The sequence below is a fragment of the Ursus arctos genome, unplaced genomic scaffold (genome assembly GCF_023065955.2).
Source record: "Ursus arctos isolate Adak ecotype North America unplaced genomic scaffold, UrsArc2.0 scaffold_22, whole genome shotgun sequence".
In the NCBI taxonomy this organism is placed as follows: Eukaryota; Metazoa; Chordata; class Mammalia; order Carnivora; family Ursidae; genus Ursus; species Ursus arctos.
Genome location: NW_026622897.1, coordinates 51,485,191 through 51,506,921, shown reverse-complemented (window position 1 = coordinate 51,506,921; position 21,731 = coordinate 51,485,191). Strand labels below are relative to the sequence as shown.

The 21,731-nt window shown below is 50.7% G+C and overlaps 1 protein-coding gene across 1 annotated transcript; it reads left to right on the top strand.

Moving 5' to 3' along the window:
• Positions 1 to 5,231: 5,231 nt before the first annotated feature.
• B3GNT6 (UDP-GlcNAc:betaGal beta-1,3-N-acetylglucosaminyltransferase 6) lies at positions 5,232 to 11,897 on the top strand. The gene is given in 5 exon segments (XM_057316673.1): positions 5,232 to 5,443; positions 7,545 to 7,792; positions 7,794 to 8,351; positions 8,353 to 8,474; positions 8,477 to 11,897. Coding segments are annotated over 5 exon segments (1,176 nt in total). The 5' UTR covers positions 5,232 to 5,329; the 3' UTR covers positions 8,611 to 11,897.
• The last annotated feature ends 9,834 nt before the right edge of the window (positions 11,898 to 21,731 follow it).

Genomic DNA, 21,731 nt, shown 5'->3' with positions numbered 1-21,731 from the left:
TAAGACTTCTGGTAATGTTTTACCCTGGTTTATATTAATATATACATTTATATAAAGGTAGGGCCACCATGTTTAGTTGTACGGTCTGTGCACTGCACAAAGCACCCACTTGAGGGAGGGGGGTTAGTGGAGGCCAAAATCTAACCTGTGCTCAGCTTGTCGAGGTATGTGCCTTGGTAGGGTTGCATCTTGGGACACCCTTTTCCAGTTTCTGGGTGAAACGGTCTGTATAGGCCAACAGCAATCCTGTTCACGGGAAAGATCTTCTTTATCCTTAGCGTTTTGAACTATGCCGCAGTACCTTTCTACTCCAAGCCTAGATAATTTGCAAAGCAAAAGCTAGTTAAACATTTATGAATATACAGCGTTCTCAACTTTAGGAGCTCTGGAGTAAACACAGGAACCCTACAGCTTCACACAACAAAGGGGTACAGATCAAAAACAGAAAAAACATACTGGGGCGCCTGGGTGGCGCAGTTGTTGAGCGTCTGCCTTCGGCTCAGGGCGTGGTCCTGGCGTTCTGGGATCGAGTCCCACATCGGGCCCCTCCGCTGGGAGCCTGCTTCTTCCTCTCCCACTCCCCTGCTGTGTTCCCTCTCTCGCTGGCTGTCTCTCTGTCACATAAATAAATAAAATCTTTAAAAAAAAGAAAAAGAAAAAACATGCTGCACGAGCCATTGTATGTCTGTGGTTTCCGTGGTTTCTGTCTTCAGCAATGGCCAAAGTGCCATCAGCAAGACGTGAAACGCAACTAGAATTTCCCACTTCTCACTCAGTAATCCATGGCTTTTCAAATATTAGTTTTCCTAACCAAACCCGCTGGAATGCGTAGTTTGAATCGCTGCTGACCATATGGCAGATAGGTCAACTGGTTCCTCCTTTCTGTGTCAGGAAGGGCCATCCATGCCTGAATCAACAGGCTGCCAACGAAAACAAGCTGCAAATTAGCAAAGTGATTTGGACGCTGCTTTGCAAAAGTAAGGACTTTTCAGGGGTTGGGATTAGCTTTAATTCCACCTCAGAGCAGTTTATGTCTTTCTAAAGCCAGCCTGCCACATACACCCTCCAAACACAGGCATTCACCGTTGGAGTGAATTTCTGTTGAGCTGATGGGTCTTAGCTCTAGCATGCCGGGGCCGGGGTGGGGGGGGGGGGATTTTTTCCCCCTACCATCCCCCAGCTTTTTTTCCTTCCTTTTTTTCCTTTAGCCCTGGACTGGAATACAGGACTACGTAGGTGCTAGAGAAAGCAGGACCTGTCTCACTTGGTAAGCCAGCCTAGTCCCAAAATAGGGCTGATTCTCAAATGTGGAGAAAGCATATAAAGAGAAAGGAAATTCGTTTCTCGAACCTTGCTATGTGGGAACCATATGGCACTGTGCCATGCACTCAGCAAAGTTTGGAATGCTGTGTCCATGTTAGGTGCTAGGAGCACGTGGAGAGAACAAGACATCCTGCCCTAGGCACTTACACTGTAGTGCCCGACAAGTAAGTGCCAGTTACATTTGGGTAAGTGTCATGGAGGGAGGGAACAGAGCTTTGGGAGTGTGCAGGCGGGAACTGGAGATGGGGACACTTCTCTGAAGAGGAACGTTATGTTAACTGAAGAGTAAGAGGAGTTAGGAAAAGAAAGGCTGGTTACAGCAGAGCAAGAAGTGAGTGTCTGGAGAGATGAGCAGGAATTAAATCACGCAGGGCTTTCAAAGCCACGTTGAGAACCTGAATTTGGAAAGCTCCTGAAAGGGTGGAGAATAGACTAAAGGGACCCAGTGTGGGTGCAGGGGTACCAGATAGAAGATCAAATATATCTGAGTTATATGGGAAGTCGCGGATTTGGGGTGAGTTCGTGAGTGAGTTTGGGCTTCATTGAGTTTGAGGTCTGTGTGAGAGAAAATCCTGGCGGAGAGCTTAAAGGTAGTAAAATACTATGGATCAGGAGCTCAGCTGAGCAACTTTGTTGAAAACAGAACTCTGAGAAAAACACATGATATTTGAAGCCATGAGTGTGGAGGAGATCACGGAAGGAAAGAAGAGAGTCTCGGGCTGAGTCCTCTAAACCAAAGCATTTAAGGATTAGGTAGAGGAATCATGAAGGGCAGGGGCACCTCCAACCAAAGAGAATCACCACTCGGGAAGGAATCCGGGGGCGAGAGCCCGAGTTCTCGTTCCTCAGGGTCTGTGTGTGCCAGAGGCTGGGCTGGCGCAGCCGTGGCTGCTGGCAAGGCTAGCTCTGCTCCACGAGGCATGTGGGGGGAGAGGCAGGAGCCCTGACCCAGCACTGCCCTGAGGCAGCAGCTCCAAGGGTAGCCCATTGGCATTGAGTCCTGACGTACTCCGTGTCCTCGTTGGTGTCTAAAGACCTGGCTTAGGATCTTGGGCCCCCACCGAAAAGGTGTCTGACTTTAGCCAAGTCACTTAACTTTCAGTGTTGGATTCTGGATCTGTAAAATGTAGGACTGTCTAGAGGGTTAGAACCATGGTGTAACGTGTATGTAATTATAGTGGGCTTTCTGAATAGGATCCTTCCTGGAAGAATGTCTGGGCTGGGCCTGCCAGGGGTACCTCAAAACTGGTGGACAGCCCTGAGGAGTCAGCCTCTCTTCTAGGTCCCTCTCCCATTGACCAGTCTGTCCTGGAACAAGGGACCAACCAACTTTCCTCCCCTTCCTGGTCGTCAGGCGCCAGCTTGTGCTCACAGAACCTGTTTGTCTTAGAGGTGGGGACGGTTCCTCTGCCTTATCCCACTCGTTTTTCAGACTCAGGTGTGGCTGAACAAGCACTAGACTGAGACTTCTTACACTAGAGTAAAACACCCACCCATTGTAAAGAGGTGGGCTGGAAGGGAGTTAAGATTGTTATGACCTCTGAACAGCACACACATTTCTGAGGTCACCCTGCCACGCATATCCACTACATACAGCTCCCTAGGTTTCTCCCTGGCCACTCCAGAACCTTCCTGAGAGGTCATAGTTGCCTGTCCTGAAGTCTGTTCAATTTACTCCAATAAATTTAACCCCTGTCTAACTCTCTCCCCACTTCGATTCATCCCCTAAACTTCCCCAAAGACATTTCTGCTGAGGAAAAAAGATGCGTCTTTAGGGGGCTTAAAGAAGATGAGTTAACGTTATGTCATTCTGCCCACCCGGATGGTCGTGTGCTCCATGCCAGGCCTTGGACTCTCAGCCATCGAGTGTGACAGGAGTTCTCAGTCTGGGAAAAAATCCAGTCAGGTCCCTCCCTGGGGCTGTACTTTTGGCCTCGTGTGCCCCAGATTTAATTGGTGCTACCATCCTCTTTCGGCCTTCACCTGCCAGAGAGTTTCCAGGGAGTCTGGGCTTCCGTAATCCTCCAGCTATCTCTTACCATCACCACTGAAACCTATACTCAAGCCCCCTCCCCCTTTTTCCTCCTTCCTACCACTGCTCGCTTGCCCCTCATCCTCATCCCACACTCTTCTCTCATCCAGCCACTCCCCCCGACCCAGGACCCTCTAAATTAGCAAGAAGGACAAGGAGCCTGAGAGGTGAACACTCTCACAGAATATCCAGTAAAGCACCAGTGTCCAAGGACACCATCCTGCTGTTTTGACAGACCCTGCCCAGTTTAGGCTGGGCTACCCTCGCTCCCATGGATCACCATCTGCCTCTGGGGTCCCTGCCTTCAGTCTCCCCTTCCCAGCCACTGCACCACCATTTGGGGTGCTATAATGAACTCTTGAAAACAGAGACTTGTCAAGACCGTCAAAGGACCAAATTAAAACTGCAGGTATGGCATTCAAAGTCCTTCCCAGGGTACTTCTAATCTATCTTTATATCTTCAACTCCCAGTATTTACCCCTCCAACCACATTAAGCCTGAAATGTTCCCAGAAATGTCCTGTGTATTCCCACCTCTGTAGCTCTGCCCGGGAGTGCCCTCTCCTTGCCTGCTGGCACAAGTCCTTACCATCTCAAAACCCATGTGGTAGGTTCAACAGGGCCATCGGTTTTTGGAGCCCCTCCTCATCCCTTTTATCTGGGCTGGTCTTGTGACTTGCTCTGACCAACAGAATGTGGTGGCAGTGATACGACGCAAGTTCTGAAGGCCAGGCCACAGGGGCCTTGTGGCTGCTGCCCTTCTCATCTTGGAACCCCGGGACCGCCGTGCCGTGAGGCAGCCCAGGATGAAGGAGCACAAAGAGCTCGAGGCCCGGCTGTCCCCAGCTGACCCATTAACTGACTGGAGCCACAGGAGAGAGCCAGGCGGGTCCGGCACAAGAGCCTCCCAGGCCACCCACAGAATCTTGAAAAATACTAGATGTTGGTAGTTTCAAGCCATTACATTTAGGAATGGTTTGTGACACAGCACTAGATAACCGATATAATCCAGTTCTTTTTTTTTTTTTTAAGATGTTATTTATTTGAGAGAGAGACAGCCAGCGAGAGAGGGAACACAAGCAGGGGGAGTGGGAGAGGAAGAAGCAGGCTCCCAGCGGAGGAGCCCGATGCAGAACGCTGGGATCACGCCCTGAGCCAAAGGCAGACGCTTAACGACTGCACCACCCAGGCGCCGCTGATATAATCCAGTTCCACTGTGAAGTCTTCCTTGGCTCGCTCAGGTTCCCTTCTCCAAGCTCCCTCTCTGTGTTTTGTATGCATCTCAACCCTTTATAATTATTCAATATCTGGCTCTCCCAAGAGACGGTGAGCTCTTGAGGACCAAGACCAAGTCTGAATCACCTCTCACCTGACCCCTCACAGTGATAATGGGATGAAGCCCATGGTCATTTGCCAAATACTGTATGCTTGGATGTCATTAATGTGTTTAGAAAATATGCCTGTATGAACATTTTACATACAATTTCCCCAACAAAAATTTCAGAGCATATTCTATGTTTTTTTAAATTTCTTTAAAGATTTTATAAATTTGTCAGAGAGAGAGCACAAGCAGGAGGAGCAGCAGGCAGAGGGAGAAGCAGGCTCCCTGCTGAGCAAGGAGCCAGATGCAGGACTCTATCCCAGGACCCTGGGATCATGACCTAAGCCAACTGTCTGAGCCACCCAGGCATCCCAGAGCACATACTATGTTAACAGAACAGGCCCCAGGCCCTAGAGTTGCCTGCAGTCCCTCAGGGAGAACTGATCATGAAAATAGAGTGTTCAAGCATTTGAGTCAGGCATACTGCTGGAGAGGCCAAGGCTGTCGTGGGTGGAGTCAAAAAACCAGGAGAGCTGGCATTTAGCTTCACCACAAAGGGTAAGCAGTCACTGTAGGGAGGAAGCTTGTAGCTGTCCCCCGCTTCACCCTCCCTCCAAGGAGGACGGATGTCATGGATTGGTCAGATTCAAGAATATGGAACCAAGCCCAGTCCTGGGGGTGGGGCCTCAGCATGTGAAAGCAGGGGTTAAAGGTAGGTCCCAGTCTGGGGACGGCTCCTGTCTATTTCTTCTCTCTCAGACACTCGAGGTAAGACGGGGGCTTGGGCTGCTTCCCATCAGCAAGGAGGTGCGTCTTCTCCCCCTCCCTGCACCCTTCTCCTTAGAGGGTGAAGCAAGAACCAGAGGGAGGACAGGGAGGGAAAGGAAGCAGGACAAAGCTTCTGGGTTAGGGCTCCATGCTTGGAATTGGGGACAAGAGTAATAAAAAATGTGTTTGCCTGCCATCTCCACTGTGCACATATTCCCCAGGAATACCTTAGGGTGGAAGGGGGCTGGTGGATGACCCAGGAATCCATGTTCCATTCATCCATCTCGGCATGAAACCAGAGGGAATAACCAAGAGAAACTTCCTGTTCCTAGGAACACAAGAAAGAGAATCCCAGGCAGAGTAAATAGCATTGCAAAGGAAAGGACACATACATGCGGAGCAATAAGTGGAGAAAGAAGTGAAGTGACAGGGTCACAGAGGAGCTTTATATGATCCTCCTCTGCCCCATAAACATTCCTGTGTTAGTTGCTAATGTTGCTATAGTGCCCACTTACTGCGTGCCGTGCATGGGTCACCTCACACGAATCAAGTCCTATCATCCTCCGAGGCACTGAGATAAAGGACTTGCCCATGTTCCCACCATGAGGAACGTGAGGCTTAAAAGGGTCACCTAAGTGGGGGTCTGTCCTCTTCTACCAGCTTGGCTACTCAGCAGCCACGGTAACAAGGACACACAGTTGAATTGAGCTCGTAGTACCAGGTTTCCTGCAGGAGGTGGTACTTGGGCTGGGTCCTGAGGGACAAGGGATCAGGGCCGGCAGAGTCTGTGAAAGCCTAAGGTGTGGTGACTCCAGGAGATCGGAAGAGTGCATTGAGAAAAGGGGGACATCCAGCAAAAAGAACCACGGAGGACACCCAAGGTTCCACGGTGTCAGCATCTAGGAACAGAGTTCTGCACACCAGTGCCACCCTCAGGAACAGGACGCCGCCCAACCTGTTCCTTACTCCTATCAAAAAGTGGCTCTGATTCAGCTTCCTGGATCAGCTCTATCAAAGTAAATGCAAGTTTCCTTGAGACAAGAATTACTGCTGCATTTGGACGGAGATGAGGACGTCCGCTAGGTGGAGAGGAGGAAATGAGCACAGGGAATTGAGAGACATGGTTAGAGAGGGAGGAGGAAGGCAGGAGAGAGTGGCATCTCTGAAACAGAGTGGAGTGTGTTTCAAGAAGGACAGGACCCAGTGCGAAGGAATTTCGCAGGGAGCAAATACAAGAGAGGCTGTTGCGATCTGGAGTTCATCTTGCAGGGATTGTCACGAGAGCAGGGCTCGAGGGGCCGCTGGGCAGGTGCAGGAGTTAGATACACAGCGAAGAGGGCCTGACCTGGCATGTCTGGGGAACAGAAAATAATGCCAGGCAGGAAGAAAAAGAAGTGGGGCCAGAGGAAGTGGAAGAAGTCATAATATCAGTGTCACTCGCAGATTGGCTACTTTATGCTCATTTAATGCTCTCAACGACCCTGCAAAGTAGGAAGCTACTAGCCCTTTCTTACAAACAACACTCAGCCCTAGAGATCGGAAGTGACTTGTTCAAGAGGATACGCGGAAGTGGGAACACCAGAATCTGACCTGGGTCTGAGTCCGGTGCTATCACCTCATGCTTCCTTGACTAAGGTGGAAGGGGGGAATAGATCAGAGAGAGTCAGGGCTGACAGGGATGGAGAGGAGGGAATAAGCATGGAGAGACTCCAGGATATGGAGCGCGGATATAAGTCCAGGGGGGAGAGAGTCAAGGCTTCTGGGTGGAGCAACTGGGTGGCTGGTGGTACCATTTACTGAAGTGGAAAAGCAGGATATGAATCCACGGGGAAATGAAAATTTTGACTTTGACGTGAGTCTGCTTGGCCTAGGTGGCATCCCAGGGAGACGTGAGGAGACAATCAGATTCTGAAGGTCGGACCACTCCAGACTGGGAGCCGTGAGATGCTTCCCTGTAATCTTGAATTGTGATTTCCTTTGACCTTGTAGCAGCAAAGTTGAGAAGGGCCTGGTTCTGGGAGAGACGTGATGGGGCCAGAACGCCCTTCCACTGATGTCAAACATGATTCTTGGCTCACCTCTGACTCGGTTTCCCCCACAGATGGCTTTTCCCTGCCGCAGGTCCATGAATCCCAAGACTCTGACCCTCCTTCTGGTGGGTGTGAGTTTCTTGGCCCTGCATCTCTGGTTCCTCCAAGCCTCCAGGTCCCAGCGGGAGAAGAAGAGGGATGGCTCTGCGGAGGCTGCCCCTGTTGCCCCTGTGGCCATACAGCCGTCGGCGTTCGGCTCAGGGTTCCGAGGTGTGGCCAACGACTCAGCCAACCCCACGGTCAACTTCGAGCAGCTGCCCGCGCATCCAAGACTTCCTGCGGTACCGCCACTGTCGCCCCTTTCCCCTGCTCCGGGACGCGCAGGCCAAGTGTTTGGGCTGCCGCGGGGTCTTCCTGCCGCTGGCGGTCAAGTCGTCGCCCGCCAACTACGACCAGCGCGAGCTCATCCGCCGCACGTGGCGGCAGGTGCGCCGTCTCTCCCTGCTGGGCACCCGGGAGCCGGAGGACGCCCTGCGGGCGGGGTGGCTGGCGGCGCTGGTGGGGCTGGAGGCGCGCAAGCACGGCGACGTGCTGCAGGGGGCCTTCACCTTCCTCAACCTCACGCTCCAGCACCTACACCTGCTCAAGTGGCTGGCCGAGGGCTGCCCGCGCTTCCTGCTCGGCGGCGACGACGACGTCTTGGTGCACGGGCTCCCCTTCCTGGAGACGCCGCGGCCGGACCGCCAGCTCTTCGCGGGACGGCTCCTGTCCGGCTCGGTGCCCATCCGCGACCGCTGGAGCAAGCAGTCCGTGCGCCCGCAGCTCTTCGCCGGGCAGGCCTAAGCGGTGTACCGCGGCGGCTTCCTGCTGTCCGGCCCCGCGCACGGCCGCCCGCCACGCCACGCCCCTCCCCACCAAAGACGCCCTGTGTCTGAAGCGCGCGGGCCTGGCGCCAGCAGTCGCAAGCGCATCCATCCGGCCCTTCGACGTGCAGCTGCCTGGCAGTCCTCTTTCCATCCCCGCCTGTACCGCGAGCTGGTGCTCCGGCACCGCTCCGCGCCCTACGAGATGTTGCTCATGGGGAAGGCGCTGCACGACCCCGGGCTGAGCTGCGGCCGCGGCCGGAGGATCTCCTGAGGACGGCTGGGCCGGACTGCGGGAGGGGGAGCAGCCTCCACGTGTGACGCTTTCCGAGCTGAGAACGCGTCTTCCCCGCTATGGATACCTTCTATCCCCCCGGCTCGGGGCCCCCGATCCCCAGCTGCACACTGGAGTCACCTGGGTGGGGTGGAAAAGGTGGGCGTCCTGTCCCCGCCTCCACAGCTTCTGACTATATCGGCCTGGGGTGTCCTCAGACATCCGGATATTTTTTAAGTTCCTCAGTCGATCCGCATGTACAGCTGGGAATGAAGCCACTGGGCAAGGCATGTCGTTGAACCTTCCGGACGCAGCCCCATCGCCCCGTCTAGGAGCCTGCCGCCGCCGGCTCCTGCGCTGTCAGTGCGGACCGTGGAGCAAGACACGTGTGAGGAGCCAGGATGGAACGTCACCTGCTGGGTGCAGTACACGGGAGTCATTGCCATCATTCGCTCCGCAAGCGAGTACGGAGCGAGCTGGACGGACGGTCAGCAGACGGATCCCCTCCCCCTGAAGTCAGTTCACACTTGGGACCTGGAAAGCAACCAAGTCAGAGCCTGGGGGGTCTGACAGCCTTCCTCCCACCCAATTCTCTCCGCCACTCCCCCACCCCCCAACACGTCTGTGAGGTCAAATTCCCGACTGTGCAAAGTGAGGCTCAGGAAGAACAGTGACTGATCCAGGGCCATGCGGTCATTCCCAGTCCTCCTACTGCTGTGGTCCCCTCCACATTCACGGACCCCAGCTAACAGCCTCTTCTAATGGCCTTGCCGACGCACACCTGCCCCACCAGCACTTACTCCCGGGATGGGGGTGGGGCTGGGGGCACAGATAGGCTTCTTGTCAGGGTCTGGGCCTCAGGGTTGGTCAGCCTTGGGGAACCAAGCTGGGGGTTCAGGGTGGGATCAGCATGGGGGTCAGTGATGGTGAAACTGTGAAAGACGCTGATTGGGAAATCTGGACAGTATTTGGAAAGCCTGTGGAGGTCACTGTACGGAACTATGTCGGGGGTGGGGAATCCGCTTAGTAGCCTTGAGGGACAATGATTAGGGAGTGTGCAGGGGTGACTGGAGTCTGTTGTGAGCCTCAGTTAGGAGGCTGGGGGCTCAGTGATCAGGACTCTGGGGATCGGGCGGTGCTCCTGACCTCCAGGAGCTGTCAGCCATCTTGGCAAAGTTGGAAAATCAAGGAAACCCGTTCAGGGTGAGGCAGAAATGTGTATCAAGGTCCCAGCTGTGGGAGACAGACAGGAGGGACACAACTTCAAGGAGGAAGGAGCCCGGGTGGGAAGTCAGGAGGCTGACCAAAGGCCTTCCCTGCGCTCAGGACAAGGTCCATTCCTCCCCGCTGGCGGAGTCCATCCGGACAGAAGCACATGCAGTGTCCTGCTTTGTGGGGCTCCTCCTGCCTCTGCGTGTCCACACAAGCTCTCATCCCTTCGCAGGAAACGTCTTCCAACCACGGCCACCATCCACGTCTGTTGCAGCGTGGTGGCCAGCTGTGCGCCAAAACCTGCCACTCCCTCCCTCCGTCCCTCCCCGTGCACGCCTAGACTACACTGCCCAGCTAACGTCGCAAGGAGGCCTGGCCCTGTGACCAGGCGTAGATGACTGTGGACGCCACGAGGAGCACACCTGAGCCCTGCCTCGCCTGCGCTCGCCTTCCCCTTCCCCTGGATTGGAGCATGGGTGGGCCCGTGACCCAGCTCTGACCCGGCCGATGAGGACGGCGCTCCAGGCCTACTTCAAAACAAAGAACTGCTCTACCCAAAGTGTCAATAGCGCTGAGGCTGAGAAACCTCTTTTTCTCTCTGCAAGGACCCAGAGTCTACCCCGAATCCCCAACAGACCTTCACCCAACTCCTGATGCGTATCCTAGCGCCTCGAGGGTCACCTCAGCTTGAACGTGCTGCGGGCACACGTTGGGCCTGCCCCCCACCCATGGTCCCAGCTCAGTAAACAGCACTATCATCCCCTGATTTGTCCGCGCCAGGAGGCGGGAGGTAACGATGCCTCTCAGACTCTCCTTCTCCCTCACAGCCCATCTGCTCCATCACCAAGTTCCATTGATCTGCCCTCCAAAATCTCTCTCCAGTCGGTTCTCATCTGTCCATCTCTTTCTCCACGGCGCCAGTCCGGCCTGGTAAGCACCAGCTCTCACGTGGGCCAGAGCCCCCTAGGGATCCACTCTCCACCTTACAGCAGCCAAAAGGCCCATCTGGTCATAACGTGGCCATTCTCAAAATCTAGCCCTACTGTCCTCGGATAGAAAGCAAACGCTTTCTGGGACCCCTGACTTCTCCGGCCTGATTTCCCCTCACTCTGCTGTCCCTCTGGAGGTTCGGTGCACTCTCTCTTGCCCCTGGGCCTTCCACCATGCTGTTGCCTTGCCCGAAACATTTTCCACTCTCACTTCATATTTTTTTTAAAGATTGTATTTATTTATTTGACAGAGAAAGGGAGAGCACAAGAAAGGGGAGCGGCAGGCAGAGGGAGAAGCAGGCTCCCCACTGAGCAGGGAGCCCGATGCGGGGCTCGATCCCAGGACCCCGGGGTCATGACCTGAGCTGAAGGCAGACACTTCACTGACGGAGCCCCCCAGGCATCCCCCCCACTCTTGCTTCATTCGATGTAACCTTGAGATAAAGGTGCAATGTCACTTCCGTGGAAAAGCCCTTCCCAACCCCCCAGTCCTGGGACACAGAGCTACTCGACACGTGGCCCCTCACACTCCACCTTGTTCCAGCTCTGAGTTCCCCAGAGTCCCAGCACCTGCCACCGTGCCGGCAACAGTTTCCCACTGCTGTGACGAACGACCACGCACGGGGCTGCTTAAACCCATGCACATCTATTCTCCTACAGTTCTGTAGGTCAGAAGCCCAACACAAGCTTCTCGGAGTTAAAACCATGGTGTCAGCAGGACTGTTTTCCTTACTGGAGCTCTGGGGAGAATCCCTATCCTGGCCTTTCTCAGCTTCTAGAGGCCCCTTCCTCCATCTTCAAAAGCAGCAGTCTTGCAATTTTGACTCTCCTGCTCTCCCTTCTGCTTTTAAGGACCCTGTGATCACACTGGGCCCACTTGGCTAATCCAGGATTATCTTCCTATCCTAAGGTCAGCTCATCAGCAACCTTCATTCCGCCTCAACCTTACTTGCCTCTTCCCTTGTAACCTAAACTATTCGTAAGCGCCAAGGGTTAGGGTGTGGACCTCTCTTGGGGGACATTATTCTGCCTGCCAGTGTCCAATAAATATTTGTTGAATAAATGAACAATGATTAAATAATAAACTGAAATGAATAAATGAACAAAGGAACACAGATCTCCCTGACGCAGATTCTCATGCTGCACCATTATCACGAATCCTGAATTCCCTTCTTCCTAGCTTCCATTTATCAAGGGCTTGTAACAGACAAGAAAACAAGGATGCTGAGGCTGGGAGAGGACACCTTCCTTATTCTCTAGAAAGTCTGATTTCTGTGCTTTGACAGCTTCCTCCCATTTTCCTGACAAGCAGATAGATTATCCCCACTTTTCAGGTAAAGAGATCAAGACTCAGGAACTTCACAGCTCAGAGGGTTAGAACTCTGTAGTTACGAGCCGGCTGTGTCACTCTGGGTCCTGGTCACCCCTCCTCTGAAGCTGAGCTGCTCTGGTCACCAGGCCCAGGGAAGAGCAGCATCCCGCAGAGCCCTGGCACCATCTCGCCTCATCTGGCCCTCAGGTAGGGCCCCAACCCACCACCCGCCACCACTCACCCCGCCCGGCTCCTCAGGCTCTTGCGCTCCACGGCCGCCAGGGGGCGCGCCCCGCACACGGTTTCGGTGGTGAGGAGGGCGGCGGGTTCCTGCATAGGTGAAAATCTGGGCCCCGGGGGCGGGTGCTCCCAACGACCGTTACCCCACTGGCGCTGACAGGACCACAGAAGCAGAGAAAATGATGGGCCTGTCTCACAAACACGCTTGCGAAATCCTACATAAAATGCCAGCAGATGGAGCGCGACGATACGTAAAAAAGGAAAATGTAGCAGCATCTGGATGGGTTTATCCCAGAAATTCCCGGTGGCTTTATTTAGCGTTAGAAAAGCAGTCACTGTGTATGGCTAGAAAAGGAAGATCTGTCAATGGGGCACATCATATCAAGAGAAATGTATCTCCAGGGCAGGAGAAAAAAGTGGATAAAATTCAACATCCATTTGTGATTTTCTTTTCTTTTCTTTTCTTTTCTTTTCTTTTCTTTTCTTTTCTTTTTTCTTTTCTTTTCTTTTCTTTTCTTTTCTTTTCTCTTGTCTTTTCTTTCTTTTCTTTTTTCAGATACAGAGAGAGGGCGCGAGCTGGGGAGGGGGAGAGAATCTCAAGCCAACTCCATGCTCAGTAGGGAGTGGGGGGGGGCTGGATCTCACCACCCTGAGATCATGACCTGAGCCCATATCAAGAGTCGGTCACTTAACCAACTGAGCCACCCAGGAGCTCCAGCCATTTGTGATAAAAAAAAAAAAAAAAAACTTTATAAAAGGTGAAAGCATTTGAAAGCACTTCCTTTAAGATTTGGTACAAGACTAGATGTGCCCACCATCACCACTTCTGTCCAAGACGTGAGAGCACAGCAAAGCAAGACAAAGATTAAAAAATGTAATGACTTGAAAAAAGAAAGAAAATGATCAAAACCTCAAGGTCTGCAACCCTATCAGCTCCAATTTCCCCTTTCTATAACAAATGAATGCCATACTCCCTGTCCTGAAGCGAAATTCGTGGATAATTTAATCTGTCCACACACGTATTTTCCAAAAACCACCATAATTCTTTAATTCTTTTTAAAGATTTTATTTATTTGACAGAGACAGCCAGCGAGAGAGGGAACACAAGCAGGGGGATCAGGAGAGGAGGACACAGGCTCCTAGCTGAGGAGCCTGATGTGGGGCTCGATCCCAGGACCCTGGGATCACTCCCTGAGCCGAAGGCAGATGCTTAACGACTGCGCCACCCAGGCGCCCCAATTCTTTAATTTTAATATTAGATTAATGTAAGAAAATACTTTAAAATAAGATAATATGAATTGTAATGTGTAATTTCTTGAGCACAACAGCAACAACAAAAAACCCTTACAGATTTCCAAATCTCTTAACCAGGGGGCAGTACACCTCACTGAGAACCATTAGTCTACATAGAGAAAACCCACCAAAACACACATACAAAAACATCCTGAGGATTAATTTTTAAAAGTACCAAGTTTTCCAGATACAGAATCAACCTACAAAAATCCATTTAATTTCTGTATAGTAGTAATAAGCAGTCAGGAAAAGTCCATTTTTTTTAAGTACCGCCAAAATAGAGGGGCGCCTGGGTGGCTCAGTTGGTTAAGGGTCCGACTCTCGATTTCAGCTTAGGTTATGATCTCAGGGCCGTGAGATCGAGCCCCACATAGGGATCCTGCTTAAGATTCTTTCTCTCCCCCTCCCTCTGCACCTCCTCCCCTCTACCCCCCCCCCACTCACATGCTCTCTCTCTAAAAAAAAAAAAGAAAAGGAAAGGAAAGAAAAGAAAAAAAAACCATAATAGAAACAAAGAGCTACCTAAGAATGAAAATAAAAGACCTGCGAGAAAATAACAAAAACTTATTTTAATAGTTTTTTTTCTTTTTTTAATGTCTAAATAAACACGGAGAGATACCGGGTTGTAAAGCACCTCTAAGTCCCTGACTGCCTTGACTCCTTGCCCCACGCAGGGAACAGGGATTATTATCATCCCCCCTGGCCAAATGTGGAGACTGAGGTCCAGGTAGGAGAATGACCTGCTCAAGGTCACACCAGGCCTCCTGCCTGCCATTCCTGGGCCCTGACCACTGCCCTAGCTGCCATGCTGATGGCAGCCACACCCAGACCAAAGCCGCAGCTGCACGCGGCCAGAGCCTGGTCTCTGGGCTCCAGAGAGAAGGAGGCAAACAGCAATTTGTGTGTATGTGCACGCGCGCCCACACACACACACAACACACACACACACACACACACACACACACGGAGGGAGGGAGGGGGGGGAGGGAAGGAGGGAAACCTAGCCCCACCCATCTCGGTGGCACTGGGAGCGGGAGTCCTCAGCCCTCTGAGGCAGGAGGGGAGGGGAGGGTGGAGCTCCAAGGTCAGGCCCACCCCAGCTTCCTCACCATCCCCCGTTCCTGTTCCTGTTCTCCTCCCAGCCCTCCACTCCTTCAATTCCAGAACCCCACCTGGGTGCCCCCGCCCCTGCTCCTGGAGGCCACCAGGGGACACTGCCAATCTCTCTGCATTAAATCAACATTATAAAGATCTTTAGAGCTGGCCCCTCTCCACCCCAGGACGGTCATTTACAGAATTGTTCTGTAGGGTTGGTGACCCTCTTCTTCCCTCCCGCCTAGACTCAGCCTGGCCTTTGAGTAATCAACAGGCTCATGAACATATTTGCCCAGTAGAAGAGCAGTCTTTCTAGAAGGTCAATTCTGATGCCCCCCAAAACCCAGAAATGACATTAGTTTGTCAAATGTCATCCTTTATTCCTTTCTGCTGCTCTCAAGAGTTTGAAGCAATAGAGTAGGAGATTGGATTTATATTTCAGAAAGTTCATTCGGCTGCAGGTGAAGGGATCTGAGGGTCAGGAGGGGCTCCCGGGGAGAGTGAAGAGATGGGGAGCAGGGGAGCAAGGGAATGCCTGACCTGGGAGGGAGAAAGGAGTAGAGGGAGCCCAAAGCAGAGGTCATGGCAGGTGTGATGGGCAGGGCTTGGAGCTTTGGAGTGCTAGCAGAAGGCATGGGAGGGAGCAAGGCTGGTTCGGTCTCACCCAGGAACTTCAACTTCACAGGCTTGGTGGGGAGGGTCAAGGTTCTTAGGAGGATGCTCTGGGCTTTTTGGGAAATAGTCTGGCAGTTCCTCAAAAAATGTCACCTGGAGTAATTCTGTAACCCAGTAATTCTGTTCCGGTATAAACCCCAAAGAACTGAAAACATGGGTTCGTACAAATCCTTGTACGTGAATGTCCATAGCAGCATTATCCATAATAGCCCCAAAGTGGAGAAATCCCAAAGGTCCGTCAACAGATGAATGGATAAGCAAATGCAGTGTATACATACAGTGGAATATGAGCCAGCCGTGAGATGGAATGTGTATGCGGACTGATCCATGCTGCAACATGCGGGCACCGTGAACACATTCTGCTGGGCAAGAGCGGTCAGACACCAACAGCCACCTATTGTATGAGCCTGTTTGTATGAAACGTCCAGAACAACAAGTCCGTAGAGACAGAAAGTAGTTTTGTGGTCACCAGGGGTTGGGGGGAGGCAAGGGGAGTGACTGCTAACAAGAAGATGAAAATATTCTGGAATGAGATCATGGTGATGATCTCACCATTTTGCAAATAGACTAAAATCTACTGAATCTTACACTTCAAAAGGGTGAATTGTATGGTATGTAAATTGCATCTCAATAACACACATTTACAAAGATGGGTTGGAGACAAAGCACTCTCTCCACTTCCTTCCTCTTCTGTTCCCATTCCCCCCCCCTCCCCACCCCTTCCCACCTGCCCCTCAGGAACCAGTCTCCACAGGCTGTCTGTCCTTCCTGTATTTCGTTTGTCCAAATAAGCAGATCCCTGTGTGTGTTCTTATATTCTCTTCTTTCTGATATGAAGAGTAGCATACGATAGAGACACTCTTCTGGCCTTTGCTTTTTTTCACTTAATAGAGTCTCTGGAATTCATACCATATCAATTCAGAGATGGTCCTCAATTTCATTTTATTTTATTTTATTTCATTTTATTTTATTTTATTTCATTTCATTTCATTCCATTTCATTCCATTTCATTTTACTATATTTTTACAACTGCCCAGTACTTCTTTGTATGGCTCAACTATAGGTTATATTCAACAGTCTCCCGAGTACGGCAGGTTGTTTCCAAGATTTTGCAATTAAAAATAATGCTTCCACGGAAAAACTTTTGCATCTGTATCTTCACAGGCTGGAGTCCCATCTTCAGGGGAGATTCATGAAAGTGGAACTGCTGGGTGAGAGCGTAAGTGCATATTTAATTTTGTGAGGTATTGCCAAAGTTCTTTCCAGAGGGTTGCGTCAATTTGCATTCCCACCAGTGACGTATGCAAATGTGTTCAAATGTCTGTTTCCCCACAACCTTGCCAGCAGAATGTGTTGTGATCTTTTTTATTTTTTGTCAGTCTGGTAGCTGAGAAATGGAATCTTTCTCAGAGTGTTTTAATTTGCCTTTCTTTAATAGTGAGTGTCCTTGAGCATTTTTTTTTCCATATGTGTGAAGGCCATTTTTTAAAAAGACTTTATTTATTTGAGGTGGGGGGGCGGCCATGGCGGGTGGGAGGGGGGAGGTAGGGGCAGAGGAAGAGGGAGAAGCACTCAGCAGGGAGCCTGACGTGGACCAATGACTCTGAGGGCCATTTATTATATCTTTTTTGGTGAATTGTCTGTCCTGCCCTTCCCCTCATTCTACTACTGGATTTTGGGGTCTTGCCACTCAACTTTTAAGAGTTCCTTATGTATTAGGGAGATCTGCCGTTTGTCTGTGGTATAATGTTGGGAATATTTTCTTCTGGTTTGTCACTTGTCTATGTACTTAGTTTATGGTGATTTGTGTCATTTAAAGTTTTTTTATTTCCATGTGGTCAGATTTATCCATCTTTTCTTTTACAGCCTCTGAGCTTTGAATCATCATTGGAAAGCCTTTCCCAACCATGACACTTGAGGAGGTCACTCATGTTTCCTTCTGGTCCTTGTGTGGTTTCAGTTTTACGCTTAGAGCCCTACGCCACCTAGCTCATTCTTTTGTTGGGCGTAACATATGGGTCTACTTTTCTCCTTTTCCAGATGGTACCCAGTAGCATTTATAACAAAGTCTATCTTTGGTATGTAACAAAGATGCATCTCAAATCACCGGGGGACGACGTATTGGGGTCTATTTCTAAATTTTTAGCCTGTTGCAATTTGTCTCTTCACGCACCAGTACCGCCCATTTGTAATTACAGAAGCTTTTATTATTTTAATGTCTGGTAAAGATTTTGCTTAAGTAAGCTCTATGTCTAATGTGGGGCTCGAGCTCACGACCCCTAGATCAAGAGTCGCACGCTCTACCCACTGAGCCAGCAGGTGCTCTGACATTTTGAGTCTGGTAAGACCTCGCTTTTTCTTTTCCAGTGTTTTCTTGCCTATTCTTGCATGTTTATTTTCCATATGCTCTTTGGCATCAATTCGTCTGTCTTCGTAAAATAGCTTGCCGTTATTTTTAATGGGCATATTTTTAATTTGCATTGAAATTGCAAATTAACATAGGGAGAACTAACATCTTTATAATGTTGACTCATCCTATCCAAGAGCAGGGCATGTCTTTTCAATTGCTCTTCTTTTGTGTCTTTCAAGACTGTTTAGATTTTTCCTCATATAGGGTTTTTTTTTTTTAAAGAGTGGTTACATTTCAAAGACTTTAAAAAAAAAGATTTTGTTTATTTATGTATTTGACAGCGAGAGAGCACACAAGCAGGGGGAGCAGCAAGCAGAGGGAGAAGAAGACTCCCTGCTGAGCAGGGAGCCCAATGCAGGCTCCATCCCAGGACCCTGGGATCCTGACCTGAGCGGAGGGGAGATGCTCATCCAACTGAGCCACCCAGGCGTCCTTCCTCATATAGGTTTTATACGTTTCTAATTAAATTTATTCCTAAGCATTTAATCTTTTCTGTTGTTATCACAAATGGGTTTTTCTGTAGCCTTAGGACCTCTGTTTAGTGTTTGTATATATAAAGACTATTGAATATTATTTATTTATTTACTTATTTATTTTTAAAGATTTTATTTATTTATTTGACAGAGAGAGAGAGCACAAGTAGGGGGAGCAGCAGGCAGAGGGAGAGGGAGAAGCAGGCTCCCCACTGAGCAAGGATCCCAATGTGGGGCTCGATCCCAGGACCCCGGGATCACAAGCTGAGCCGAAGGCAGACGCTTCACCGGCTGAGCCACGAGGCGCCCCAGGCTATTGAATTTTATATTTTAATTTTACATTCTGCTACTTTCCTGAACTCTTTTACTGTTTGTATTAGTTTTCTCATTGATTCTCTGTGGTTTTTCAGGTATAACATTTTGTCACCTGCAAATAGAGACAATTTTATTTCTTCTTTACTTATTGTCAGGCCTCCAATTGGTTGCTCTTGTCTAATGGCATTAGCTAATACTTATGTGGAGTAGTCATGGAGCAAGTGGCCATTCTTGTCTGGTTCCTGATCTTCATGGAAATATTTACAGTGCGTCTTGATTAAATAAGATGCTGGCTTTAGGACTACATTTGATCATTTGAGCAAGTACCACTCACTTCCTATTTCACTGAATATTTTTATCATGAATGGGTGTTGAATCTTGTTAAAGGCTTTCTTGGTGTCCATAAAGAGAATATTATATGGTTTTCCTCTAAGTTTCATTAATATAGCACATGCTTATTATGCATTCACTGTGTCCCCCAAAAGATGTTGAAGTCTAACCCCCAATACCCCAGAATGTAACCTTACTTGGAAATAGTCTTTAAAGAGGTGATTGAGAAATGAGGTCATTTGGGTGGACCCTAATCTTTATAAAAAGGGGCATTTTGGACACAGAGATGGATACACAAAAAGGGAGAACACATGTGAACATGAAAATATAGATCAGGGTGTTGTGTCTACAAGCCCAAAAATGCCAAAGATTGCCAGCCAACCACCAGAACGAGGAGGAAGGCACAGAACAGATTCTCCCTCATAGTCCTCAGAAGGACCCAACCCTAATGACACTTGGTCTTGGATTTCTAAGCTCCAGAGCTGTGAGACAGTGTGTTTCTGTTGTTGAAGCCGCCAGTCTGGGGGCCTTTGTGACAGCAGCCCCAGCAAACTAATGCTGTTAGCGGAGTCTCTAACGTTAAGCCAACCTTGCATTCCTGGAATGAATCCCACTTGGTTCTGACTGGTTCTTTTTTTTTTTTTTTTTTTAAGATTTTATTTATTTATTTGACAGAGATAGAGACAGCCAGCGAGAGAGGGAACACAAGCAGGGGGAGTGGGAGAGGAAGAAGCAGGCTCCTAGCGGAGGAGCCTGATGTGGGGCTCGATCCCATAACACTGGGATCACGCCCTGAGCCGAAGGCAGATGCTCAACCGCTGTGCCACCCAGGCGCCCCCTTGCCACCCAGGCGCCCCCTGACTGTTTCTTAATAAAATCCAGGATACTAACAAAATATAGGCCATGTTTCAGAGAGTCATGGAATTAAAAGCAACTGAAAGGTAATCTTATATTCTGTATCACCATTTTCCATGTGTCGCTGGAAGTTCGTTGTGACCCTTCCATTTCCTGCACTCTCAGGAGAATACCGTTAGCAACCACTCCCAACCTGAAAGTTCTGACTCATCTATTTCCCTACAATCCTTGGCCTACAATCCTCCCTACAGCCTCTTGGCTAGATGGGAGTAGGGGAACAGGTCGACATGATTATTTGAATCTTTCTCCCCAAGACACCAGTCACTCCCTGTGCGGAGGGGCTTCCTTTAGGCTTCTCAACAATAGCTAGTCAATTAGATCTGCTGAGATTTTTGAAAGGAATTATTATTATTGTAAGAGTTTCACCTGGGAACCCTTGTTACTCACAGGAGCAGTCAAGATAAGGGTGTTCTGGACTGGAGCAGAGAAGATTCTCTGTCCAGGCTCTGGTGAGGTGGGCAGTATGGAGACCTGCAGAACTGTGGAGAGAGCGTGGCTCAGCTTTGAGTGACAAAAGACTCTTCCAAGAAGAGCTGAAAGAGCTATCCTGTGAGGGAATGAGCTCCCAGTTACAGGGGGATGCAAGCAGAGATTGGCTGGCCAGTCAAGGGGTCTACAGAGGTGGCTTTTCCCTGGGGGAGAGAAAAGGAGGAAGAGGAGGGGGAGGGGGAGGGCACAAGAGTGGGGTCAGACAGGGTAGGTGTGGATCCCAGTTCTGCCATTTCCTAATTGTGTGACTGGGGCACCATTTCTGTCATCTGCAAAATGGGCCTAATGAGGGCTCCCGCAGGGACTGGCTGTGAGAATTCCACGGGGAAAGCGCCTACACTGCAGGCCCCTTGACGGCACCTTTCGAGGACTGCCACCAGAGCATCACTGGAGCCGCACGCCTTCCTCAAGCTTGCTGGGAGACCAGGTTCTTCCTGGCTTGTCTGCAGAAGGCACACAACTCCCCCCTCAACAAGAGCAGGGCTGGTGCCTCCCCCCACCCCCAGCCGGGATGGGTGCCCTGTCCATGTCACTGTATCTCTCCAGGCCTCTCTCCTCATCTGTCAGAGAAGGCGGGTACTGCCAGGGATGGGCTCAGAGTGGGCCTTTGCCGTTCTGACCTTCTGGAATGCCTGGGCTTCTCACTAACCATGTGTACAAGTCCCTGCTTCTCAGGACCCAGTGTCTTCCCAAAATGAGGGGGGTGGACTGGATGGATGTTAACATCAGCTAAACTGGGCCGGGCACTTACTCCGAGCCAGGGGCCACTCGAGGGGCTCCACAGGGACGGAGCCAGAGTTCCCAGAACTCCGCAATGGGAAGGCTGCTGGGTTGATTTTGTAGGGAGGTGACTGAAGCGGAGACGTTAGGTGACTTGCCCCGGGTCACACTGATGGTAGGGGCCCAGGCAGTGAGTCCAGAGTTCATGCTTGCAATCACCACGTGACACTCCTCTTGTGGTTCCAGCACTCTGAAAACAGAAGAGGGACGAAAAGCCACTGTTTTTGCAGGCTGAGGCAAATGTTTTCTCAGACATGGCCCAACACCCGGCATGACCGCCATACTGGGCCCCGAGATAGGCCGGTACCTCATCACACATTTCCGCTGGAAGCCCAGTTTGCAGGCAGGAAAGGGGACAGAGGACTTGCCTGGGTCACAGAGCCAGTAACAGCAGAGTGAGCGCTGGAGCCTGACCCGCCTGGCGTCCCCCAGTACAGCTGTCTTCCCCAGAATAAGCCTCAAACGCACACGGAGGGAGGCCGGGACTTCAGCGCTAACTCTGAGCGAGGCAGCGAGGAGTTCAGGGCCAGGGAGGCCGCACAAACAACAGGGTGGGAAGGCCGGAGAAGGGGGGTGGGGCTTCGGAGTGGAGA